The sequence below is a fragment of the Mandrillus leucophaeus genome, unplaced genomic scaffold (genome assembly GCF_000951045.1).
Source record: "Mandrillus leucophaeus isolate KB7577 unplaced genomic scaffold, Mleu.le_1.0 Scaffold1, whole genome shotgun sequence".
Lineage (NCBI taxonomy): Eukaryota > Metazoa > Chordata > Mammalia > Primates > Cercopithecidae > Mandrillus > Mandrillus leucophaeus.
The window spans coordinates 15,755,776-15,766,294 of NW_012098097.1; the positions used below are offsets into that span (position 1 = coordinate 15,755,776).

Below are 10,519 nucleotides of genomic sequence, written 5' to 3' on the forward strand. Positions count from 1 at the left end.
CCTGTCTGCCTATCTGTCTGTCTTTCTGCCTGTCTGCCTGTCTGCCTATTTGTCTGTCTGTCTGCCTGTCTGCCTATTTCTCTGCCTATCTGTCTTCTTGCCTGTCTGCCTGCCTGCCTGCCTGTCTGCCTGCCTGTCTGTCTGTCTGTCCATCTGCCTGTCTGCCTATCTGTCTGTCCATCTGCCTGCCTGTCTGTATGGTTGCTTGTGCATGTGTCCCCCAGCCACAGGCCCCCTCCGCTCAGGTGATGGACTTCCTGTTTGAGAAGTGGAAGCTCTACGGTGACCAGTGTCACCACAACCTGAGCCTGCTGCCCCCTCCCACGGGTGAGCCCCCACCCAGAGCCTTTCAGCCTGTGCCTGGCCTCAGCATTTCCTGAGCTCTTCATGGGAAGGTTCCTGGGTGCTTATGCAGCCCTTGAGGACCCCGCCAAGGGGCCCTGTCACTCCTCAGGCCCCACCACCATGGGCAGGTGACGTAACCAGGTAGCTGAACCACAGAGCTGGGGACTTGCCTAAGGCTGCAGAGCCAGGAAATAACAGAACAGTGGAATTGCTTCGTGCCCCCAGGCCCAGACGCGTAATACCGCGTATAGCCCCATGGAGTTTTCAGTGGGCAGACAGTGCCAGGGCGTGGGAGGTGGGACCCAGAGGGTCAGCAGAGGACACAGGCCTGGGAGGGCTTGGGTGGAGAGTGCATATCATGGCCTGGACACTTGGGGTGCAGGGCGAGGCTAGGGCTGGAGGACTTACCTGGGAGGCAGTGCCACGGTTCAGACGAGGGAGGCAGCCTCCACTGGGCAGAGGGGAGCGGGTGTGGCAGCCACAGGTTTGGCAGTGCACCTGGGATGGATGAAAATGGCATTGGGGTTCAGCCCCCAGAGAGGGAGGTACTGTGAGAAAGTCACAGAGAATGGGGGACCCCAGTGTGGGTTTGGGGGACATCTGAGATGGGGGTTCTCTGAGGGAAGGTGTCCTGCAGAGCTGGAACTCAGGGATGGGCTGGGAGTGTTAGGGGAGGCTGGCCCAGGGGAGATGGATGGTCAGGTGAGGAAGGTGGAGGTCAGATTGGGGAGGTGGAGGTCAGGTGGGGGAGGAAGCAGCCCAGGTCACGTCCTGGGGGAGGTGACAGCTGAGCTCAGGCCTCCAGAGAGAGGTAAGAGGCCTGCTGAGGGAGCCCCTTCTCCCACCCTGCCCTGCAGAGCTGGTCTGTAACAGAACCTTCGACAAGTATTCCTGCTGGCCAGACACCCCCGCCAATACCACGGCCAACATCTCCTGCCCCTGGTACCTGCCTTGGCACCACAAAGGTACCCATAGAGGGAAGGAACAGTGGGAGGGGCGGGCCCAGGGGTGGCGCTGACCCCAGCCTCCCCCAACACACGCAGTGCAACACCGCTTCGTGTTCAAGAGATGCGGGCCCGATGGTCAGTGGGTGCGCGGACCCCGGGGGCAGCCTTGGCGTGACGCCTCTCAGTGCCAGATGGACGGCGAGGAGCTTGAGGTCCAGGTCAGCCGGCGGCAGGCGGGCGCGGTGGGGCTGGATGGGAATGGGCACGGGGGTCCCCGCCTGGCCCTCACAGGCCACTGTAACTCGCAGAAGGAGGTGGCTAAGATGTACAGCAGCTTCCAGGTGATGTACACGGTGGGCTACAGCCTGTCCCTGGGGGCCCTGCTCCTCGCCTTGGCCATCCTGGGGGGCATCAGGTAGGATCCCGCCAGTGCCCGGGGAGGCCGCAGAGGGCAGGGAGGAGGGCGGTCGCTGACTGGCTGTCCCCACAGCAAGCTGCACTGCACCCGCAACGCCATCCATGCGAACCTGTTTGTGTCCTTCGTGCTGAAGGCCAGCTCCGTGCTGGTCATCGATGGGCTACTCAGGACCCGCTACAGCCAGAAGATTGGCGACGACCTCAGTGTCAGCATCTGGCTCAGTGATGGAGTGAGCCCCCGTAGGCGGCCCCACACAGGCGGGTGGGCGGGCAGCCAGGCAGGTGGCCACGTGGCCACGCTCACACTGCACCTGTGCCAGGCGGTGGCCGGCTGCCGTGTGGCCGCAGTGTTCATGCAATATGGCGTCGTGGCCAACTACTGCTGGCTGCTGGTGGAGGGCCTGTACCTGCACAACCTGCTGGGCCTGGCCACCCTCCCTGAGAGGAGCTTCTTCAGCCTCTACCTGGGCATCGGCTGGGGTGAGTGGGCCGGCACGGGAAGGGGTCGGGGCAGGCTAGCCAAGCCTTGAGACCACAGCTGCTGCCCCCCACAGGTGCCCCCATGCTGTTCATCATCCCCTGGGTGGTGGTCAGGTGTCTGTTCGAGAACATCCAGTGAGTATGAGCGGCCGGACGGCCCGGGGAAGGGGCCGGGGGGCTGGGGTGTGGAGCTCTGGCCCGAGGCAGGGAGGGGCCGGGGATGAGCCTGGTGCCTGGGGAGAGTGGTCATTCGTGACCTTCTCCCTTCGTTTCCTGAGGCCTGAATTAGATACTGGCAAGATCGGGACGGGGGTGCTGAGGGCTGAGGGGCTGGGGGCTGTGCCCCAGTTTGTGAGTGGCCCGGCCTCGCAGGTGCTGGACCAGCAATAACAACATGGGCTTCTGGTGGATCCTGCGGTTCCCCGTCTTCCTGGCCATCCTGGTGAGGAAATGAAGAGCAAGGACCGCATGCCAGGGCCCTCCTCCCTTGGCGTCCTGAGGCTGCCCCAGCAGACAGCAGCATCCTGCCTGGGAGGGCCAGGAGGGAGCCGGCACCCAGACAGGACACCAGGACACTGGCCAGCACCCTAGCCACTGAGCCAGGCTGCTCCTCCCTGGCTGGGTGCCCACCAGCCCCAGGGCTCTGAGGCTCAGGGCCTATCTGGCTGCCAGACCCACCTGCAGGAGGGTCAGGTGGGGCCTTCCAAGGGCACAGAGCTGTCCCCTGGGGCTCGGGGTGCCCCTGACTTGTGCCCTTCTCACATAGATCAACTTCTTCATCTTCATCCGCATTGTTCACCTGCTCGTGGCCAAGCTGCGGGCACGGCAGATGCACCACACAGACTACAAGTTCCGGTGGGTGCCACGGCGGGCCGGCGCCTCGGGATCTGGAGACCCTCAGGGCCAGAGGGCAGCTGGGTGGGAGGACTCCAAGCTCCACGTGGATGGTGCAGGCCGAGGGCGAGGGTGGCGGGTGACTCAGGCTCTGCCTCTGTAGGCTGGCCAAGTCCACACTGACCCTCATCCCCCTGCTGGGTGTCCACGAAGTGGTCTTCGCCTTCGTGACGGACGAGCACGCCCAGGGCACCCTGCGCTTCGCCAAGCTCTTCTTCGACCTCTTCCTCAGCTCCTTCCAGGTGCCTGCCCGCCCGCGGCTCCCCCACCCGGGGCGCAGCATGCCACCCCTGACCACCGTCTCTCTCCAGGGCCTGCTGGTGGCTGTCCTCTACTGCTTCCTCAACAAGGAGGTAGGTGGCAGTGGGGGCGTCTGAGACCATCAGCCCTGGCCGTCAGGGTCAGGGGCAGACAGTGGCACAGGGATGCCAGCCCCACCCCTGCCCAGGGGTTGGAACACATGTGGCCCAAGCCTTCCCCTCCACATGCTCTTACTGGGTGCAGTTGCCGTGGCGCTGGCTGTCAGGCCCCCAAGACAGGTTGGCCTCAGCCCCATCGCTAGGGTGTCCACAGCGGGGGTCCCCGGGTGTCTGCAGACTGTGCTTTCCGTGGCGATGCTGGGTGGCATAGCTGTGCCCAGCAGGGAGCTTGTGTCGCTCTGCACCCCTCAGAGTGGAGACTGGGCATCTCCGACGGGCCCACAGCAGGTCCCGGTGGGGCGGAGAGGACAGGCAGACCCCAGGACTGGCCTGCCCCACCCCCCGCCCCAGGTGCAGTCGGAACTTCGGCAGCATTGGCACCGCTGGCGCCTGGGCAAAGTGCTGCAGGAGGAGCGGGGCACCAGCAACCACAAGGCCCCATCTGCGCCTGGCCAAGGCCTTCCTGGCAAGAAGCTGCAGTCTGGGAGGGGTGGTGGCAGCCAGGACTCATCTGCGGAGATCCCCTTGGCTGGTGGCCTCCCTAGGTTGGCTGAGAGCCCCTTCTCAACCCTGCTGGGACCCCAGCTAGGGCTGGACTCAGGCACCTAGAGGGCATCGCTGGACAACCCAGAACCAGACGCCCAGCTGAGGCTGGGGGCAGGGGAGCCCAAAGCAGCCCCCGCCTATCCCCTACCCCCAGTGTGGCAGTCCGAGAGATGGGGCCTCCTCTCCCTGCACCTGCCCTGTCCCTGGTGCAGGGGCGAGCTGAGGAGTCCAGGGCAGAGGTAGGGGCTGTGCGGTGAACTGCTCACCAGTGTCCCCATGTATGTTGGCACGTGCTACATGCGTGGAGATGTCCTCCAACAATAAAGAGCTCAAGTGGTCACCGCGCATGTCCTGGAAAGCAGGGCTGGAAATGCCGGGCCGAAGCAGTGGGGATGGAACAGCAGTGGGTGGTCAGCGCCAGTGCGGGTCGTTGAAAGACCCCTGCTGTCCCAGTTCACAGAGAGTTGGCACTGGAACCCCAGAGGATCCCGAAGGCAGCCAGCCTGTGCCCATCTGAGCAGGCCCTGGCCACCTTCCCATCCTGGTTCTGGCGGGCATCCCCCTGGACGCTTTGGCCACCAGAGGGTCACCATTCACCAGCAGAAATGTGAGGGGCCCAGTGGCTAAGGGAGCATGAGGCATCACAGTCCCCCAACCCACCCCATCAGCACTGGATTCACCCAGAGGGTGTCTCCTCCCTGGAGGCCGTGAGGACACTGGTACCTGGCTCACCAGCCCGCCCTTCCTCTGAGCCTCCTGGCCTCCGCTTCATCTCAGCTCCAGCCCCCTCGGGCAATTTGCAGGCCACGTAGCAGACTGAAGCAGGAAGAAATGGGTCTGAACATTGCCACAGGTCCAGGTGACGAAGCAGTGCAAGTTGTCCAAACTCTGCACAGGACCCACGGCGTGCCACACAGAGAGGTCCAGCCTACGCCAGTCCTCCTGCCACTGCATGGTGGGTGGGTGTCCTGCTTGCCAGCCAGGGAGCACCAGGAAAGAGCTGCCTCCTGCATGTTGGACACAGGAGGTGCTTGAGGGTGGGGTCGCCCATTGTCTGGGGCACACCCTGAATCTAACGGCCCAGGGACCACACAGCAGGGGTGGAGACAAGTGCAGGGTGGAAGCCCATGAGGGGCCTGTGGTCAGTCCTCCGGGTGGTCCCTACGGTAGGTGCTGTGAGACCTGCTGAGGTGTGTGCATGGGCTGGGGAAGGAGCCAGCCAGGTGCCCCTGCTCTGAGGAGCTGCTGGGAGGTGCCGCTGGACCCTGGGGGAAGGGGTGCTCACAGGCCCCGCCTGGGCCACGTGGGCTGGAGCCGCTCGGGCAGAGCCGGACTAATTGGGGCAAATGAGGGGACAGGAGGCCTCTGAGGAAAGGTAAATAGAATTACTCACCCACCAGGCACTGGGGCCCTCCTGGGGGGGCCCTCACCCTGCCACTCACCACAGGGCCTGTGGACAGCAGGGAGGGAAGCCAGCTAATTAGGCAAGGCTGGACCCTTCTGGGGCCCTGGGGTTGCTGTGATTGGGGCTGCAAGGCCAGGAGACGGTCCCCTGAGCTGCACCTGCTGGAGGCCTGTGGTCTCAGACCTTAAGACTTCAGGCCAGCTCTACGCCCTCCGGCCTCAGGTCCTGGCTCTCCTCTGAGCCCTGGATGCCCAGGTGCCTGTGTGGGCACAAGGCTGCTCCAAGTCAGCACAAGGGAGGTGGACATTCTCCTTCACGCCAGCTGAGCTCAGGACCGGTGACTGCCCTAGGGAAATGCCCCTCACCTGGGGCCTCCTGACAGCCCTCCCCATTCCCGAGTCCCTCTGCCCTTGTCCTCTTTCACCCCTGCCCCGCCCTCATCCCTGAGGGAACTGGAGCGGCTGGTGGAGTTGGGCGGAGTTGGGGACTTGCAGGGGGTGGACTCACCCAGGCAATAAACACTGGCCCTAACCAGGCAGCCCTGCAGGCACGTAGGTGGAGGGACTGTGTTTTTCTTGTTTGGAGATGGAGTCTCACTCTGTTGCCCAGGCTGGAGTGCAGCGGCATGATCTTGGCTCACTGCACACTCCACCTCCTGGGTTCAAGCGATTCTCTGCCTCAGCCTCCCGAGTAGCTGGGATTATAGGCGCCTGCCACCATGCCCGGCTAATTTTTGTACTTTTAGTAGAGATGGGGTTTCACCATGTTGGCCAGGCCGGTCTTGAACTCCTGGCCTCAAGTGATCTGCCCACCTTGGCCTCCCAAAGTGCTGGGATTACAGGCATGAGCCACCACACCCAGCCGGGACCCATTTTTTTAAGTCAGTCCACACAGCATCTCCCTCCAACTTGGGCCCTTTGACCCTTCCCCATCTCTGCCTCCCCTCCCACCTCTACCTCCTGTGCCTCAGCCCCTTCTCCCACAGGAATGTATGGGTGTTGCTAGCAGGGTGTGTGTGTGTGTGTGTGTGTGTGTGTGTGTGTGTGTGAGCATGCTGCATGGGAAAGGCTGTGTGAATGTGGAGGAAGGGAAATACACACCTGTGTGTGCACAGTGGGGCAGGTATATGATGCCCGGCGTCCCAAAGGGGTATCTGCAAGAGTTGTATGCTGTGTGTGCATGGCTGGGAGGGCGATGACTTTGACCTCCTGGAATCTGGTGTATGTGGACACACAAATACTACTAAAATGAGAGTGGAGACCAGGAAAAAGGAAGACATGAACCACATCAAGGATCAAATCTAGGACAGCCGGGGTGTGTCACAGGAATAGGGGACCTTGAGCCAGGCAGAAGGCTCAGGAGAGAGGCCCTCAAGGGGATGAAAGTGATTGAATGCACTAAGATTTAGAGGAGAGAGTTCAGGACTTCATTAGTGACTAGTACATAGAAAACTAAATACATGAGGCCGGGCACGGTGGCTCATGCCTGTAATCCCAGCACTTTGGGAGGCCAAGGCGGGCAGATCACCTGAGGTCAGGAGTTCAAGACCAGCCTGGCCAACATGGTGAAACCTCGTCTCTACTAAAAATACAAAAATTAGCCGGGCGTGGTGGTGGGCACCTGTAATCCCAGCTACTCAGGAGGCTGAGGCAGGAGAGTCGCTTGAACCTGGGAGTCAGAGGTTGCAGTGAGCCAAAATCACGCCACTGCACTCTAGCCAGGGTGGTAGACGGGAATATCACGTATGTACTGGGGGTGGGGGAGACAACAACATGGGAAAAATCAAGAATAATTCACGTTAGAAATAAAAATACAGAGCAAAATTTTAAAATAAAGAATGAGGTGTAAGCCGGGCGTGGTGGCTCAAGCCTGTAATCCCAGCACTTTGGGAGGCCGAGGCGGGCGGATCACAAGGTCAGGAGATCGAGACCATCCTGGCTAACACGGTGAAACCCCGTCTCTACTAAAAATACAAAAAACTAGCCGGGCGTGGTGGCGGGCGCCTGTAGTCCCAGCTACTCGGAGGCTGAGGCAGGAGAATGGCGTGAACCTGGGAGGCGGAGCTTGCAGTGAGCTGAGATCGTGCCACTGCACTCCAGGCTGGGTGACACAGCGCGAGACTCCATCTCAACAAAAAAAAAAAAAAAAAAAAAAAAAGAATGAGGTGTAGAGTTCAAAGTGGTCATCTCTAGTACCCCCAGACGTCCTGGCAGCACTCAGCCCCGGGTCCTCCCCCTGCATTCACTCAGCCCCGGGTCCTCCCCCTGCCTGCTGTTTCTCTGACCTTGCCCTCCGCTGATCCTTTTCCTTCTCCTCTCCCTGTTGTGTCCGGGAACCAGGCACCACCCTCATTTCTTCTTGATCAATTTTTAAAAATCAGCAGTGCTCAGCAAACTCTTTCTCCCCGGCCTATGGCCCTGCTGAATCCACGCTTTAGACCCAGTTTGCAGCTTGGCAGGTCCAGCTGGATGTCCACACCGAGCTGCTCACCCTCCCCCCAGTTGCTTCCTCCCACTGTCCACTGCAGAAGCCTCCTAACAGGACCCCTGCTTCTACCCCGGACCCACACAGCGGCCAGATGCTTTGTCACCCGAAGTCTCCTAGGAATCCAATCAGGCCTTTGCACCACACCTCACTTTTCAGAAGTACAGGGGAAACAGGGTTTTGTTGACACCACAAGGATGCAGCCGGCCAAAGGCAGAATGTAGGATACACAACTGTCAAACGCCCAGGGGTCCTTACACGAATGGCGGAAAAGGAGAGGCATGTTATGGATGGAGGCTCGGGACACATGGGCTCTGCCTTCCCATGCTGTCAACAACCCACCGGGAACGTGCTAATTTAGTCATTTGGGAAATGTGAACTGGATATATCGGCTATTAGGAAATTGTTCATGTTCGATAAGTATTTTTTTTTGTTTTTTGAGACGGAGTCTTGCTCTGTCGCCCAGACTGGAGTGCAGTGGTGGAATCTCGGCTCACTGCAAGCTCCGCCTCCTGGGTTCACGCTATTCTCCTGCCTCAGCCTCCCATGTAGCTGGGACTACAGGCGCCCGCCACCGCAGCTGGTTAATTTTCTGTATTTTTGGTAGAGACGGGGTTTCACTGTGTTCGCCAGGATGGTCTCGATCTCCTGACCTCATGATCCGCCTGTCTCGGCCTCCTAAAGTGCTGGGAATACAGGTGTGAGCCACCGCACCCGGCCTCGATAAGTATTAATTACCATTTTCATAAGAGCTTAACCCCCCTGAAAGAGGTCTCTGTTTCCTCACTTGTAAATTGGGATACTAAAACCTGCCCCACAGAGTTGCCAACATTGAACGACAGCAGATAGTGTGCGTGCACGCCAACGGTACACAGCAGATAGTGACGTGTGCGTACACGCCACTACACAGTAGATAGTGACGTGTGTGCGTGCATGCTAACAGTACACAGCAGATAGTGACTTGTGTGTGTGTGCATGCCAACACTACCCAGCAGATAGTGAAATGTGTGCGTGCACGCCAACAGTACATAGCAGATAGTGAAGTGTGTGCATGCACGCCAACAGTACACAGCAAATAGTGATGTGTGCGCGTCCACGCCAACAGTACACAGCAGATGGTGATGTGGGTGTGTGCACGCCAATGGTACACAGCAAATAGTGATATGTGTGCATGCACACCAACACTACCCAGCACACAGTGACGTGTGTGCACGCCAAGAGTACACAGCAGATAGTGACTGTGTGTGTGCATGTACACCAATGGTACACAGCAGATAGTGACGTGCGTGTGTTCATGCCAACACCACCCAGCAGATAGTGACGTGTGCATGCACGCCACTACACAGCAAATAGTGACTTGTGTGTGCGCCTGCATGCCAACAGTACACAGCAGATAGCGACCTGTGTGTACGCCAACGGTACACAGTAGTGACATGTGTGCGTGCACACCAACACTACCCAGCAGATAGTGACGTGTGCGCGTGCATGCCAACAGTACACAGCAGATAGTGATATGTGCGTGCACGCCAGTGATACACAGCAGATTGTGACGTGTGCATGTGCACGCCAACAGGACACAGCAGTGATATAGTGCTGTGTGCATGCCAATGGTACACAGCACATTGCGACGCGTGCATACACGCCAACGGTATAACACGCAGTGGTTGCAGTTGCCTCATTTTCCCAAGTCGCCCTCACTGCAGAAAGGGGAGTGTCTCCAGCTGCTTAGCCCAGCAGCCTCCAGGACCGGGTGAGGGTTGGAGGGCCCCAATGCTTTGCACGGACAAGGCAGTTTCCACTGCAGCAGGGCTGAAGGACAGGCTGGGGTGGAAGGACCACAACCCTCTGGGATCGGGCCCCATGGTCAGCTCCCGCAGCCCACGGGAGAGGTGCCCTCTCTAGCAGCCCTTTATCTGCTCCTGAAGCTGAAAGGAGAGACCCCCACTTTGTGACTACAATGAGTTCTCACCCCATTAAGCAAACTGCTGGGGTTAAGACCACTGTGTGGGAACTGCACAGCTGACCTCATTGGGTGGTCCACTGAAGAGGTGATGGGAGAGCAAGTTCGCTTCAGGGTCAGAGCTCTGGTCCCGGTGGGTGCACCTCCCCAGCCCTCAGGTAGGTTAGGCCCCCTCTCCTGCACCCCTCCCCCTCCTCACCCCTAATCTCCATCCCCCATGGGGTGCACCAGGCTGGAGAGTGCAGGGGTGGGGCCTCCAGCAACACCGTGGACTCAGTGCTCCCAACAGGCTCCCACCCTTCTACCCAGCACGTGCCTGGCCAGGCCGGCCCCCTCCTCTGAAGGGTTCTTGGCAGAAAGATCTCCAAATTGAAGGTTCCTGGTGGCACGCCCAGGTGCTGGGGCCATACCTGGCAGAGCTCCACCCCCTAGCTGTAGGTAGAGAAGGCTCGGATTCCAGAGCCCGGTCAGTGTAAGATGACCCAGGAGAGCCCATATGAAGTCCGTATCTCAACACAAGCAGCTCCCTCGGCAGCTCCTGTGTGCTACCCAGGGGTCCCAGCACCCGTGCAGGGGAGAGGCCTTTGGATCACCACAGCCCACACTCTGCACAGAGGGATAA

The 10,519-nt window shown here is 59.9% G+C and overlaps 1 protein-coding gene across 2 annotated transcripts in view; it reads left to right on the forward strand.

The window, feature by feature from the left end:
* GCGR (glucagon receptor) overlaps positions 1-4,212 on the forward strand; it is an 8,805-nt gene extending 4,593 nt beyond the window's left edge. For both annotated transcript variants that reach the window (XM_011994785.1, XM_011994727.1), the window contains 12 exons: positions 225-327; positions 1,203-1,310; positions 1,389-1,510; positions 1,601-1,707; positions 1,783-1,939; positions 2,030-2,189; positions 2,264-2,324; positions 2,562-2,631; positions 2,956-3,044; positions 3,187-3,325; positions 3,395-3,436; positions 3,854-4,212. In XM_011994785.1, coding sequence (XP_011850175.1) covers positions 225-327; positions 1,203-1,310; positions 1,389-1,510; positions 1,601-1,707; positions 1,783-1,939; positions 2,030-2,189; positions 2,264-2,324; positions 2,562-2,631; positions 2,956-3,044; positions 3,187-3,325; positions 3,395-3,436; positions 3,854-4,111 — 1,416 coding nt within the window. In that variant the 3' untranslated portion in view covers positions 4,112-4,212. The remainder of the gene's footprint in view (positions 1-224; positions 328-1,202; positions 1,311-1,388; positions 1,511-1,600; positions 1,708-1,782; positions 1,940-2,029; positions 2,190-2,263; positions 2,325-2,561; positions 2,632-2,955; positions 3,045-3,186; positions 3,326-3,394; positions 3,437-3,853) is intronic.
* Positions 4,213-10,519: the final 6,307 nt, after the last annotated feature.